The 15,654-nt window shown below is 42.1% G+C and overlaps 1 protein-coding gene across 1 annotated transcript; it reads right to left on the bottom strand.

Moving 5' to 3' along the window:
* Positions 1-3,608: 3,608 nt before the first annotated feature.
* msantd2 (Myb/SANT DNA binding domain containing 2) lies at positions 3,609-8,927 on the bottom strand. Its single transcript, XM_084028323.1, has 4 exons — positions 8,472-8,927; positions 7,352-7,607; positions 7,201-7,264; positions 3,609-6,554 (listed from the first exon to the last, which is right to left on the bottom strand). Exons 1-4 carry the CDS (start codon positions 8,901-8,903, stop codon positions 5,639-5,641), a joined length of 1,668 nt encoding a protein of 555 aa, XP_083884449.1. The 5' UTR covers positions 8,904-8,927; the 3' UTR covers positions 3,609-5,638.
* Positions 8,928-15,654: the final 6,727 nt, after the last annotated feature.

Raw genomic sequence — 15,654 nt, 5'->3', positions numbered from 1 at the left:
TTCAGCTCCTGCTCCTTCATGTGTAAAGAGGTCTGGGTCTGAAAGCACAGAAACAGACTGGACTCGGCTTGACGTGAATTCCCAAGGTGAGCTCACCCCCTCATGTAAAAATATGGACTGACCTGTGCTCTCCGTGGTGGTCAGACCCCTTTATTTCATTTTTCTAAGGTTGCCCAGTTGCCTCAGCAACAAGGCTGAGGCTAATGCAGGATGACTGCTCAATTATGAGAGGTGAACAAGGGTTATTTCTGTGATTAAATCCAAAGAAGCAGGGTCCAAGCCTTATGGGGATGAGATTTTTTTTTGTGTTGCTGTAAATTGCATCTGGGCCTCCAGCTGAAATCTACAGTTTCAGAGGGGAAGCTGTCAAAACAGGCCTGTTTTTATTTTGCTGCAAATATCATTGAGCAGGGCAGAGAGTCTTATACTGCATCCTGGACTAGACTGCTAATCCAAATCATGAGCAAACCTGACACCTGGAGGCCAAACATCCGATTAATTATCAACTGTATGTACGGCTAGTTTTTGTTTATTTTCCTCGAAACAAAGGAGGACATTCAACAAGAGAGGATAAGACATGAAATAAGGATTCTCAATAATAAAGATTATTACTGTCACCATCATCATAACACATTACATCCACACATGAATAACAGCCACAATGTTTATATGTATAAATATGTATATATAACAGCTGATCTGTTTTATATCCAGTATGAATGTGCAGTGTTATATGCAGTACATATACACTCATATATAGCACATAGCATTATGTGCATACACATCACATACAAACACTGCACAGTGTGAGCTTGGACATTCATTATAAATAATACATTTTTCAGAAGTAAAAATTGCCAGAGCTTATGTCTTAAAATGTCTTTTGTTCAGTCCCAAACGCAAAGATCATATATTTAATATGATATAAAACAATAAAAAAAAGCATGACATATTATTTGAAATGCTAAAAACAACTTTTTCTGCCATGTTTGCATGAAACATTACTATGAATTGATTATTTAAAATAGATGGCAATTATTGTTTTGTCAATCTGCTAATCCATTACTGGAATAAACTCTAAATATTAAACGTTATTTATGTTAAGGGTCAACAGCCCACGGTGTATACAGTCAACTCAGTATGATCCACTTTGATAGGAAACCCTACGATGAGGAACAGCAGTGCCTTCATATCCAGGGAGAAGATAAAGGCTCAAGTAGCATTCAGTTCACAGTGTTTGCTATTGCCCTTCATGAGGACCAAGCAAACAGGCGCTCCCTGCAGGCCGTAGAGAGCTGGGAGTGCTGGTCTCCAGTGGAAATCCACTGGTCATGTTAAGATGTTTGCTCTTCTAAAACCCAGTCACCTGTATCCCTCCACCCTTTACATTCACACAGGAACTGCTGTTGGACTGTTGGATCCCTGAACAGAACAATGTGGGAATGAGTGTTGGAAATACAAGCAGAATGTTTAATGATCAGATATGCAGGGCTGGAGTGTGAAATAGTAGTAAAAGAGGTGCTGACTGATCCGAGGACATACTTCCGGCTGCAGACGACACTTTGATAATTTCAGGTTGATTTGTCTTCAGGTCAAGTTATGTCATGCAGATTCACATGTACAGTCATATTCCTCTCCGTAGCTCCAAAACAGCTCAGTATAATTTTGATCTATGATGCTTTGATGACAAAACACTAATGCAGAGTATTAATAATTTACATTGGGTGGAATATTCCTGTTGTTTCCTGTATGTTATCCTGCACAAATTACACATCGATTGTGAACAAAAGACTAAGGCAAAGGCCTATCAATACAACAAGATATGACGGGCTATGTATTAACATTATATATGTAAATTCTGCCCATGAGTCAATACTATTTTGCACCTACAGTTTAAATAAAACAAAATGCAACATTAATTATTGACTAAGTGAGTCAGCCAGGCACTTAATTCATTAGCTAAAGTGAAGAATACAACACGTGCCTTTCTATTTGCTTTGCTAGAATCGCTTGTTAGAATGTCACATATTTGTACACAAAGTCATTTTTTGTATGTTTGATGAATATATTTATATATTTGTTCCAGTTTCAAAGGTTGGGTTTCCAAAAGGTCAGCGGCATTGTTTGTCTGTGCACATCACATCCGCACGCTGTGTCTCCCTCGGAGACACCTTTGAATTATTAGTCAGCTCTGCACATCTGTCACCCTGTTTGCTTTTCTTTTTTAAATTAGCTATTAATGTCTATCAAAGCCTAACATTTCATCCCACAGTTCTACTCCGTCAGGTTGGGATTATTAGCCGCAGCTATCTGAGGCCATCTCCTGGCCACATGGGTGAATTACACTCCACGTCTCATTCAGCTACTGCAGTTACATCCACTTGAATCTCATATGACACAGTGGTTGATGGCCTACACATTCAAAATAGGTTATTTTCTTCTACATAAGATGAGAGGGAACAGGTGTGCTCTTTTAAAAATGAACAAGCAGCTTCAAATACAATATAGACAACATAGAATGACACAAACCAGCAAACATGTACAAACATGGAAATAGAAGTTGTTGAAACGAAGCATCCTGTTGAATCAATCTATAATAATGAGCTGTGCAAACATAATACTAGTAAAGAATACTAAAGAATGTACTTAAAAAAACACCTGTAGATTGGTTCAATCAGAGTGTGATACTGCTCAGTAATATTTCTGTCATAAAGTATAGAATAAACCAAGACTGGTTTTAAAGGCCGCAGTCAAATCTGACAACATACATATTAACTTTACCCAAATAACTGTATTTTGTATGTATATATTATGTATTTATTCCAGCAAAATAAGGGATGGTGTCTGTAAAAAAAAATCAAAAACAAAAAGATAAATAGGCTTTACAGAAATGCTTCTTTTTCGAAAGTATTGTTTTCACAGACTACGATGCTATAATCCTAAAACTATATGTACCCTTTCATCAGCATGAGATTATTCTGAAAATAAAGACCAAAAATATATAAATATGGGGGGGCTTGGGAACAATAATAGGGTAGCTCCAGCTCCCCTAAAATAGGCCTAACAATGTCACAGGTTTAAGTTATAAACCAGTGGTCAGGTCCTGAGAAAAAAAAAAGTCCTACATTTACATTTCAACCAGAAAGAAACTCACAAATGTGCAAGATAGTATACGTCATAAATTAGTTTAAACAAGTTTCTCTTGTAAATTTCTGACTTTATCTATCAAAAAAAAAAAAATTCTACCTTTAACCTGATCAAAGTCTAAATGTTGTTACAAAATATTTCTGAATACAATGGAATGAGACGTGTTTGGGAGTCTTAATTTTAAATATTTTTTACCAACGATGGCCCGAAGTTGCTGCCAAAAATGTGTCAGCCTATTTATAATATAAATGAAATGAATCCCCCAAGAGGTGGATGTTTAGCTGTTTTTGGCCTCTGGAATACAGATGTTTTTCTCTCAAACACAAGACATTATTTCTACAGTCGGTCGACTTAGTGAACCTGGACGGTGAAGTTCCACATTCGAGTCTTCTACATTATTGAGGAGAACATGATGCAAATGGAAATAAAGGCACAAACAAATACACACAAGTCCATTTTCACTGTGTGGCAAATGACCAGTGAGTGCCCCATTTATTGTTTTTCAAACATGTAAACATACAAGACGGTGACTTCAAAACAATCACATACAAGACATGGTGTCAACCAATAAAATATAAAATATCATATCTATCTTTATTTACTGTATACCCAAACAAATGAACATTGCAAGTTTGCAAAAGCCGGAATGCTCAAGAACATCAATATTTTTTAAATATATATATATATATATATATTATATTATAGCTATATAAGGTAGATTTCATATACATCGATTCAATATGGACTTCTCCCTTGTTTGATTCTCCTCTTGTCTTTCCTGGCACATTGCACATAACCTCAGGAATCATGTTCATAAAGAATTCAGTTTAGGTTCTGGTCAAAGATGAGTTAACCCCTGCAGCTTATTGTCTTAACCTGACTAGAAGTCGTAGATCAGTGCTCGCCGGCCTGCTTCACACCCCTAAGCATGATTGATGATCTCTGCCACACTGGTGCATTTACAGACCAGTATGCGGGAGGTGCTGGTCTACGGATACCCACAACCCACAGCTGCAGCTCCAGATGCTCCAAAGGACCGGCCACCAGTAAACGTTAGAGGCTTGGAAATGTTTCCATTCTACGATGTGAGCAGAGACAACATTCAGATATGAGCTGCTCCTTTTCAAAAATGTCGAGCTGAATGATAAACATCCAAATTCAACCGTGGTTGTTGTTCTGTCTGGAGATGCAGTGACCGAAACCAAGTCAACATCAGCTAGCCGCTAGGCTAATTCATGCAGCGTTAACGCCTCGGGCATTCAGTTCTCTGTCTCAGCGCCGCTATGTGAAACCTTATTTTGGGGGGATTGCAGCACACTTGTGATGCACTGCAGAAGGATTTAGGTTTTGTTTTGGTACCGACGAGTACTCACAAGATACAGGGAGTTCTTCTTCCTCTGACTAGCCATGTGTAGTCGAATACTGAGGAAATGAATATTGTCCTCACTGATCTAGAAGTATTTCAGGATATCTAGCTTTTGCTTTCGCAGACGCACATCCACCAACCTGGCCAAACGTTTGCATGTGTATCAAAGCTCTAAAAGACAACGAAATCAGCAAAAAGGCTGACCAGATAACAAGTCAGCTTCTTTAAGTGTCCTCCGAGCCGGTGGAGTGCAGGAGGCAGGTATGACTCTGAAGAGCAAACCGCAGCAGGACAGCAGTACAAATGTTAAGTTTCATCTTTTTACAGTTTGCAGTTCTGATACCGACACGTATCGTAACGCCTCCGAATCAGCATATAATGCCGGATCGGGACACGGCGAGTCGACGTGTCATCGCATCGACAACAACGGTCGAACCGTTGGTCGGGTTTGTGCACCCGGTGTTCCCACTGCTGGATAAACCATAATCCATTATGGTCAATAGTGATTATTTCCTTTTTTTTTCTCCTTAATTTGCATCGGAGCATCCGTCGCTGCAGCCCAGTTACACGTGCAAAGCATAAGGCATAAACCAGTCGCTCCCCCCCCCCCCCATGCTTTGTGAATCCAGGTCCAGACCTCAACAGTCACAGAAAAAAAGGCAGTTTTAGAATAAATACTCGCTCTGGTCCCCTCGCTGCCTTGTTTGCTACATCCTACTGAGGTAGACAGACGCATACTGCAGTAGTCACCTAGCCAACCCCACGCTCCCTGATGAGGCGATATTTATCTACACTAAACAAGCAGCAGAAACCTTTGTAGTGCACATTAGCCAAAAATAATAAGTACATACTTCTTGGATGTCGCAGCTCTGTAATACTTAAGTTACTGTTCCAACGTCTCTACACAATACATTTGCCATACTGTGTATCGCCAGTCTTTTCAGACTTGATAATGAAAAATCAGTTCGATAGAGCTGAAGAGGCTGCGAAAATATGCCTGACTCTTGCACACATCCATGCTTCATAACAGACAGAATGAATTGGTCACCTTTCATGTTGCCTTGCCGGCTGTAACACTTGTTAATAATATCTTCAGTCATTACAAATGTGAAACACGGAGCGTAGTTACAACGTTTCTTTGTTGTTGTACTTCAAGGAGAAACCAATAGCAGTTTCGAGGCACTCCAGCAGGGAGCCTGCCGACAGGAAGTCCAGCTCCACCTCGATGAATTTGATGTAAATGGCAAAACGCTGAGATGAGTCTTCGCTCCCCCCCCCATACTGATCTGAGACCTGGCAGTTCTCCTGCAGGAAACGCGTCACGGCGGAGGGCTCGGCGTGGACGAAGTGTTTTCCGGGGCCCTGGAAGTGCTGGAAGAGACTCTGCTGTATGGTCCTCTCCTCCGCTATGCCTAGGTAGCAGTAAGTGACTCTGGCCCCAGTCCTGTCCCATTTCCCTGCACCTTCTCCGTCAGCCTGACTGTGTGCCCCGTTCTCTGACTCGCACCGAGGTAAGCCGTGGTCTCCTCCATCGCCCTGGGCAAAGGTGTGAGCGGCACTGCACAAAGACGGCACTTCCTCGTAGCCGATGGCGTAGAGTCCGTACGCCTTGGGGATGTCCCCAGGGAGGAGGTAGTGGGATGTGCCTTTGCTGCAGCCCGCCGCCCTGGACTGGGACACAGGGATCCAGTCCACCTCCATGTGCAGCTCCAGGCAGCGCGCCTCACTGATGGTAATGTCCAGGAACTTGTAGTAGACATTCTTCCAGTTCATCTTCTGAACTCTGGTCATGATGATGCGGCCCTCTGGCTTCTCCGGGTTGAAGTACTCGCGGAGCCTCTTGCCCAGCGGCACCTGCGAGCTGATTTCGGCGTAGTGGTAGCGCACGTCCTCGCGCCAGCGCGTGTTGTAGCCCACGCCGAAGATGGCCAGTTTGTTGGAGAGGTGCAGCCGGGAGAACTCGGTCCACGTCTGGAAGTGCTCCCATTTCAGCTGCACCGACTCAAGGATACGCACCACCGTCTGCATCATGTCCCTTTTTCTGCAGAGAACCAAAGACACACAATGAAGCACGACGGAGCAATAAAACACAGTTTCCATTTTATAAAGTACTAAATAAACAGCACCTCTAACTTATGTATATTAACTTATACTCATGTGTTACAATCTCCTTAATAAATAATAAATATCCACAATACTTTAGAACAATAATCACATGTTGTGAAGCATTCTATAATGACGTATATGGTCAAGTATCATAACCATGTATAATAATGTGATAATACATTTTCTTAAGGGGTTATTTTTTGCTTGAAGTCAAGTACTCAATTTCACATTGTTTTATGTGTTATTTTCACTTTTATTAAATAATAAGCACTTGCTATAAGCAAAAGTGATTATAATGCATTATATTCACATTACAACGTATTATTATAAAACGGATAATAACGCATCATAATTATACCTAGAAGTTATAATGAATACTTGTGAATGCATTATAAGTGGGTTACTTATGTCCTATAATAAAGCTAATATCATCTTTGTTCCATTGTATGTTTATGACCTAAGATGCCATTTTCCCCCGGGTCCTGACTGGTCAGGAAATCGACAACTTACAGCACAAGCTTCAAACACACACTGAGTTTCCAAAGACAAAGTGAGTTCAGCCCTCGTTCCCGTTGACTTACTGGTTTTGTTCCGACAGCTCGATTTGAATCTGCTGAGCTCGGCTTTTAGGCACCTGGGTTTCTTCTAGAGAGAAAACAAACACACGCGTGTTCATTTATTGAGTCTTTTTTTTTTTTTTGCTACATTTCCGCTCCTCGCTAACACACTCACCAGTCTCCATGTCTCCCTCCTGGAAGGCCGAGTCCAGCACCTGGTTGCACCAGTCCTCCTGGGAGAAGTCTTCCAGGGTGCTGCTGTCAGACTCCATCTCCTGATACAGCCCGCTGCTGTTGATGAGCACCGGGGCACAACTCTGGGAGTCCCAGCCTCCCTGACCAAACACCTTCTCCAGCTGCTCTATAGTGTAGCTGCTCTTCCTTTTGCCGATGCCGTGCTCCTTCACGCGGCTGTAGCAGCGCCGCAGCGTCTGTATGTGGTGGAAGGGCGAGTCAGAAAGGATTCACTCAGCTTCTTGGAACGGGTCTACAGAACGGTGACTCACGGAGGAGAGACTTTAGCAGCGGTCTAACCCGCCTACGTACAGGAGCTCAAAGTGTGTTTTGAGTTGGGATCCGTTGGGTCGATGTCAGCAGACCAATCAGAGCGAGTGTCTGCTGGTCATCACAGATCCACATGTAGCTGCTAATGCTCCAGCCGTAACTCAGCACTCAACAATAACTAGAATGTAATGTGAAACCTGAAATATTGACAATGCTCTTTGTGTTCGGCTATGATTGAGTCAATACAATTCAGAAGGTCTGTTTCACAGCCTCGTGTTGATTTGCATGAAAACAGAGGCTGAGTATGACAGCTGATCTGCAGGACATAATAGTCTCTCACCTCTCATTGTCAGCAACCTGTCCATTTCAATTTTGAATTTTGAATTCAAACGTCATTCTAAAACACATTGGCGCCGCAAAGGAAAACATATCAGGCGATTATGGCAAACAAATGGATATGAAGTATCGATATGAAGCATTAACCTTCAAAAATATTAGTATTGGACGTACTTTATCAGACTGTGACATGCAGGGAGGTGACTCAATGAATGGTTAACAGCTGTAGTTAAATGTTGACAGAGACATATGATAATAAATATACTAATTTGGTGATCATCATAAATAAATAGGGGGAAATGTCCAATGAGACATTACAGTTAGTATGTTAATTAATGAGAACACATCATGTACTACAGGTGACAGTGACGTTACATGACAGTCATGTATGTTGTCAGCTGGGGAGGGTTCCTGTCTGATGATGGAGGATGTGCAGACATCATAACCTGGTTTACCTTCATCCTCTCCCTGCACTGGGACGGGGTCCTCTCATACCCCAGCTCCGACAAGGCTCTGGACACCCGCTCGTACATGGCAGGCCCGGGGGCCTTACCGGAGAACACGGTGCCGGCGACCTCCAGCTGCTGCATCCTCGCCTCCGTCAGCCTCTCGTTGCCCCACACCGCGATGAGGGCGTTCGTCTCGGACGGAGTCCACGACATCCCTCGGCAAGCCGTGAAGCTGTTGGAGGAGGATGAGGCCGCCGTCCGGCCCGCGGTCCCTGAGCCCACGTTCAAAGGCGAGAAGCGGTTCGGGGTCGAGGGATTGGAGTGGTATTGATTACTGTCACTCAAATCCTCCGACTCTGGGGATGGCACCTCGGTTTTCGGTATCTTTAACGGCGTCGATATCTCTGGAGAATGATCCGCTGTACTGGACGCCGCCATGTTGCCTCTGTTGCTAAGGGGAGCGGGAGGAGGGAGGGTGACGTTCTTGGCTGTACGCTGGAAGGCGTGGAGGGAAACACGGACTGGATCAGAGGAGAGTCGCAGGTGGATCCTGGAGGAGGTTTTCACTTGCAGGCTGGCGGGAAGCTCCGGTTCTGAGAAGTGAAGCCCAGCACAGGTGCCTTAAACTTGCATTCTCTCTGCCTGGCCATCAGGGGGCGACTTCTCTGGTTGCAAATGTGTGATTGCACAATTCTCACTTGATTTATTATCTCATTATCTAAAGTAATACGTATTTATATAGCACAAGATCATACACTGTTGCCATTCTTTAAAATAAATTAAAATAAATAAAATGTAAACAGGCTCCAGCCCCCCTGTGACCCTAAATACAGGATAAGCTATAGAAAATGGATGGATGGATGGAAAATGTAAACAAAAATGAGATAAAATAAAACAATATGACATAATAATTTCAATAACAATAGTAAATAAAACAGTAGTGAGTTTATGGTCTCACTCTCTAGTTCCAAGTCTTCTTCAATCCAGCATGATGTTCATTTAGTGAATTATGGTCCATTAAGGACGCAGAAAATGTGAGCGTGAGCGATCACAAGCGGACAGCGTGACCCCGGGGAGCGGATTTTGTACGGAGACACACAGCGTCATTTTATTATAAATGTACTGGTCCAGTTCCGCTCTTGTACTGCTCACACCACAAGCCTGAAGCCCCACGCCTGACCCAGAATCCCACCGTGTCCAACACACTCATCAACAGTATTTTCCGTTATAATTCAGCGGAGGAAGATCCGAGTAGAACACTAGAGATAATGAGTGGCACGGCCTATCCATTAAAGCCTACGTCATGTCCACATTGCGTACCCGTGCATGTGCTTGTGCATGAGCCGTACTGTACTCAAATCCATCTTCCAAGCGTGCCGGGCCGAGGAAGTGTACCGTTTTTAAGTACGGAACGGAGCGCTCACACTGGCCAAACAATCCGGACTTTAGGCTCAATCGTTCCTGGGCGCGGTACGGTTGGTGTAGTAGGGTGAGTGCGGCCTTTAGGGGGGGGCTGCATGGTGGTGTGGTGGGTAGCACTGTCGCCTCACAGCGAGAGGGTCCCCGGTTTGATTCCCAGTTCGGGTTCATGTTCCTTCTGTATGGAGTTTGCATGTTCTCCCTGTGGGTTCTCTCCGGGTTCTCCGGCTTCCTCCCACAGTCCAAAGACATGCAGGATGGGGATAATTTCATTGATGACTTGAATTGCTGTAGGTGTGAATGTGAGCGTGAATGGTTGTCTGTTTCTACATGTCGGCCCTGTGGTCCATTTCAAGTCAGATAGATCATAAAGGTGTAAATGTGGCACCGACTTGGGAAATGTCTCCTCTGCCTCCTTTTGAATAGGAAATGAAAGATAAAATAATCCTAATGAAAGATATGCCTGCTTCAGATATGACCCCACGGAGCAGTCATTGCTTGTGCCGAGAAAGTAATAGCACTGCAGAGGTTTCTAGGATGGCAGACCATGCAACCTGGGAGAATGTAGATTATTTTCTTTAATCATCAATGGTAGTTTAGACTTTTTATTAGATATTGTAACGTGGAGAGTAGGGTACAGGGTGTACCTCTTTCATTGATTTTAATCTAACAACCTTTTTCACATCAGACATTTTGAGTCGTCATGGCAGGAAAAGCATAGGTATTAGTGGCATAAGTAGGCTACATTTAGCCACTCAACTAGCCTACTGTACTTACAAACCATATTAAAGCTTATCAAGTATGCTCTAGGGGCTGCACGGTGGTGTAGTGGGTAGCACTCTCGCCTCACAGCAAGAGGGTCCTGGGTTCGATTCCCGGGTCGGCCTGGGTTCCTTCTGTGTGGAGTTTACATGTTCTCCCTGTGTAAGCGTGGGTTCTCTCCGGGTTCTCCGGCTTCCTCCCACAGTCCAAAGACATGCAGGATGGGGATAGGTTCATTGGTGACTCTAAATTGCCCGTAGGTGTGAATGTGAGTGTGAATCGTTGTCTGTCTCTACATGTCGGCCCTGCGATAGACTGGCGTCCTGTCCAGGGCGTACCCTGCCTTCGCCCGATGACAGCTGGGATCGGCTCCAGCCCCCCCCCCCGTGGCCCTGAATACAGGATAAGCGGTAGAAAATGGATGGATGGATGGAAGTATGCTCTAGTTCTATTCTATGTAACTAAATGCGCCGTCACACATGTGCTAAATGTAAGAAAAAGAATGTAATCTAAGAATCATTGACTGTATATAAGAAGTAGATGACGTCACCCATTGGTTTGTGGCATGGATGTTTATTTAAAGTGAACTGAATGCAGCGTTGGAGGCACTTCATACGAAAGTTGACGAATGAAGCAAAAACAGTTTGGCTTGGAGTATAAAATACAAATATCATTACCCATTGAGCTTCCTCATCCATGAGCCCAAAGAGCTAACGCACTAGCATGACCTTTAACCCCGCCTCCCAGCCCTCAGTCCAGCGTTGATCTCGGGCTCATGAACACAGCTATTAGTGCACTGCGTTTCTTTTAGGACCCTATGATTTAAAGAAATTCAAAAAGTTTGAGTTTTGCATTTTGGCCATTGCCATCTTGCTTTTTGCAAACAGAAGTGAAATGCGGGGTGGAGCTAAGTAGAGCTGAATGCTGAATAAGTTATTTTTAGGAGACCAAATGTGTTACAATTATCTTTCATGAACTGAAAACACACTATGAAAGTGTTAAACTTCTTTGACAAAAGAACCCAGACCAGACAATGTCCATGGTGGGAATAACATAGTTTTGCAGGTTAAATCAAAGAGAAACAAAGAAATGTGTATTTACACATAAAAGAGATGGTGATTAGAATGTAACAGCTTCTTTAAATGGGGAATTTAATTTCAGCTTTGGGAAACATATAAAGCAGCTCTTTATTTCCAAATATGTTGTATTCATGTCACATTTTATTGTGATAATGTCTTAATGTTGTGGTGTTTTAATGAATGTTTTATTAGATACATGCTTTATACTGTGCTTTATTGTCCACATGGGAGGATTTGAGATCGTTGTCTTATTTTGTTATGTAATTGACAAAAACTGTCAGCAGAGTAGACTCAGTGATGTGTTGTTCAACAATTCTCTGCCATCACTGGTCAGTGAATGAGACCTTTTATTGGATTTTGAGTGTATAATTGGTCATCTGATGGCCCGATGGATTGATTGTGTCATTGTTTACTTCATCTTTTCCATGACAATGTTTGATTGGCCTCCCTCAGGGACTACAAGTAATTCCAGCCTGCTCTGCCATCTGTCCAGTGTTTGGCTGTGTGTGTGTGTGGTTGTGTGTGGTCAGTGAGGTGCTGACCTGGCCAAAGGGACAGTAAGATCCTTTCTGGATGAGGTTTCTACACACTAGCTGTCCAATATAGGTTGACGACAGGAAACAGTGGACATGTCAAAACTGCAGCTGTGAACGAGTTGTCATGTCTGCTGTCAGGAGGAAATGAAATGATGGATAACGTGTACGACATCTACGACTGACTGGATTTGAACTAATTCTACTTTCTGGAAATTGAATGCATATTTGGATTTGTATTAAAATGTTATTCTGGTGATATTGAATTTGACACAATTAGCTTAAAATGGAGAAGTGTCTCGTATATCAGCCAAAGGACCACAAAATCAAAAGGAGATGGACTGCCCTGCTGTCCCTGTTGTGGACAACAAAGAGGAGCAGGACAACATAGAGGAACAGGACAATATAGAGGAGTAGGACAATATAGAAGAGCAGAACAATATAGAGGAGCAGGACAACATAGAGGACAGGACAATATAGAGATTTATGTGTGTGTGTGTGTTTGTGTGTGTGTGTGTGTGTGTGTGTGTGTGTGTGTGTGTGTGTGTGTGTGTGTGTGTGTGTGTGTGTGTGTGTGTGTGTGTGTGTGTGTGTGTGTCTGTGCTCACTGCATAGTAAAACTGTCTTAATGACCAAATGTCAGGTCGCCCTACTCCCTCCTGCCAAGTCCTGTTTCTGACCAAAGCCTGAAGAATAATTACATTCAAAGTGTGCGTTGCCTGGATTTGCCACTGGAACATTCAAAATCAGTAAGGTCAAGTCTTCTGTGGCCTCATTTGTGTTTCAATATTCCTGAAAGCACATCTGAACAAAATAGTGAGGATCTGTTAATCTTTGTACCATCAAGAGGCGGCCATTATATTCTGGGGACATGTACAGACATAACTTAGAGTTAATGAGACGGGACTTTAATTGCACATGTTCAGGACTCTGGCTTCACCTCTAAGTACCACTAAGCTGGTGCCTCATGAATTTGGAGGTTTTAGAATAGCCTTTTTTTTCCCTAATAAGAGAATGGTTGTGATCCTGGGCTTATCATCAGAGAGAAGTGATGCCCTTTTTAAAGACAGTAATTAATTGCTAAGAGACTGAATTTGACAGAGATGGAGGGAGGGAGGGTATTAGTGTGAAAACTTCAAAAACCAAAGTACTGATTTTCTCTTGATGGTGAGCAGTGACGCTTTTAGGTCTATTTGGGGCTGGAGCTACCCTAAATTGTTCCCAAGCCCCCCCCAAATAAGTTGGCTTTTTTAATATTTATTTTTAGAATAATCTTATACTGATAAAAGGGTATACATATAATTTTAAGATTATAGCATCATAGAAAGAATATATTTTAGAAGTATTTCTGTAAAACCTTTTAATCTTTTTTTATTATTTTTTTTATTTTTTTTAGAGACACTGTATCCTCATTTTGCTAGAATATTTCCAGAATAAATACAATACAGTTATTTGGGTAAAGTTCATAATGTTGTCAGATTTCACTGTGACCTTTAAATCAGAAATATTACTGAGCAGAATCACACTCTGATTGAACCAATCTACAGTACAGTAATTGGTGTAATTGAAATTGAGACCTGCAACTTATCTAATGCAGAGAGGAATTAAATATAGTATCACTTTAAGACACATTTACATAATCAGGGCCTGTTCTAAGCATTCAGCTTGTTCAACAGAAGAGAATGGATGAATACGATGTCTGTTGCTTTTAACTTGTTACTAGCTTGACTTCTTCACTGGTTGTTGTGTCGTTCTAATACAGTACTAAAAAGATTTTGTATGCTTCTCCTGGGGGCTAAGCCCCCCCGTCTTTAAAGCTTAGTGACATCTCTGGTGGTGAGTATACTTAATAGTGTTTGAAAACTGATTTTTTTTTAGGTAGAGCAGCTTTAGGTCACTGAAACTTTGTGAAGAAGATTGTGTGAAGATTTGTGAAACACCTTCTAAGGTGCAGATATTTAAAAACGACTGCATTTACGTGGACGTAAAATATAAAAATCAAACATAAAATATAAAACATAAAGTGAGCGGTCCACCTGAACGCCGGCCGTTAGTCTGCCAGAAACAACGGTTTGGGATCAAAATAAGCTCAGTCCACATGCTCAAAATCTTCTTCTCTGGTATTCAACGTATTATTGATGTAGATCTTGTTGTTTTTAATGATCTCTATTGAGTGGTCTTTGTGCTCTGGTGTGGGTAAAATAAAGAATGATGTTGATGTTTGAAGGATATTTCATAGTTTCGTCAACAGTGCCGTATCATTGACCTGAAGAAGCCGGTTATCATAAAACAATGACTATTTGAAGTAGATCTCAAACTAAACCTTTGTATTGCTGGAGGCTGCGAGATTAATTTCCCCCTTCAGTCGGGTGATGGATTTATCTTTGTCTCCATGCTCATCTTTGATTTGGCCACATCTGTTACCCATGAGCCTCAGTATTAATGACAGTGCCAGGCATGCCCTCAAGTGTTTTCATTGAAGCGTATCTGAGCTAAGTCCTCCTCACGGCTCCAAACTCATTACTTGACATGTATGAAGTTAAAGTGCAGCCTGTCAGTTTCCATGTTGATCAGGTGATCACTTCCATCTGTTTGTTTGTTCAGTTCAAAGGGGTAAACGTCATTTGATAGACAATTAATATTTAATGCATCTTACACATACTACACAAACTCTAACAAACTTTCAATGTGGAATGATTTTGAAACCCAACATGGCATTATCACTCTACAGAAATGTAATACTACAATATATTCAGTGTGCCTCTGTAAGGATTTAGCTCAACCTGCACTAAGCAATGAGAAGCAACATGAAATACTCTGCATATATGACTAAACTCAGCTCTCAGATATCAAATCACTTGGAGGTAGTTGGGACGGACTGTGTTTACTTCTTTCAAACTTCCACCATGGATCCAGAATGCAATGTGCTTTAGAAATGATGAACCATATTGTTCATCATCACATTAAATGATCATCCAGCATCAACCTGGTGCTAAAAGCAGTGAAACTAAATCGTGCAGTTATATAACAATAATAACTGCTAATCCATATTCAGTCATTCAGACCCTCTCCCTACTATTTTCACCAAATGAGTCATCCTATTTTAGAGAAGGCTTTTCACATCTTCCATCAATTTCAGTGCCATCTCATACTGGACCATTACCAGATAGCTGTGAAATGACCATTCCATGGGCTGCTTCCGTGATGCTGATTGCAGTAGACATGTCATCTTAGCACACCACGCTCAGATCATGTCTCTGTCTCCCAGATTTTTACAGCAGCAGATGTGGAAATCACCTGAGATTTCAAGAAGGACTGAGAAGATCCAAAAGAAAGAAAGAAGGCAGTTGAGTACTTTGTGTTTCTGTAATTTACTTACATAAAAGACTAAGAAAA

Source organism: Eutrigla gurnardus (genome assembly GCF_963514095.1).
Source record: "Eutrigla gurnardus genome assembly, chromosome: 15".
Classification (NCBI taxonomy): Eukaryota; Metazoa; Chordata; class Actinopteri; order Perciformes; family Triglidae; genus Eutrigla; species Eutrigla gurnardus.
Note: the sequence above shows the minus strand (reverse complement) of the source record. Positions and strands in the feature narration are given on the sequence as shown.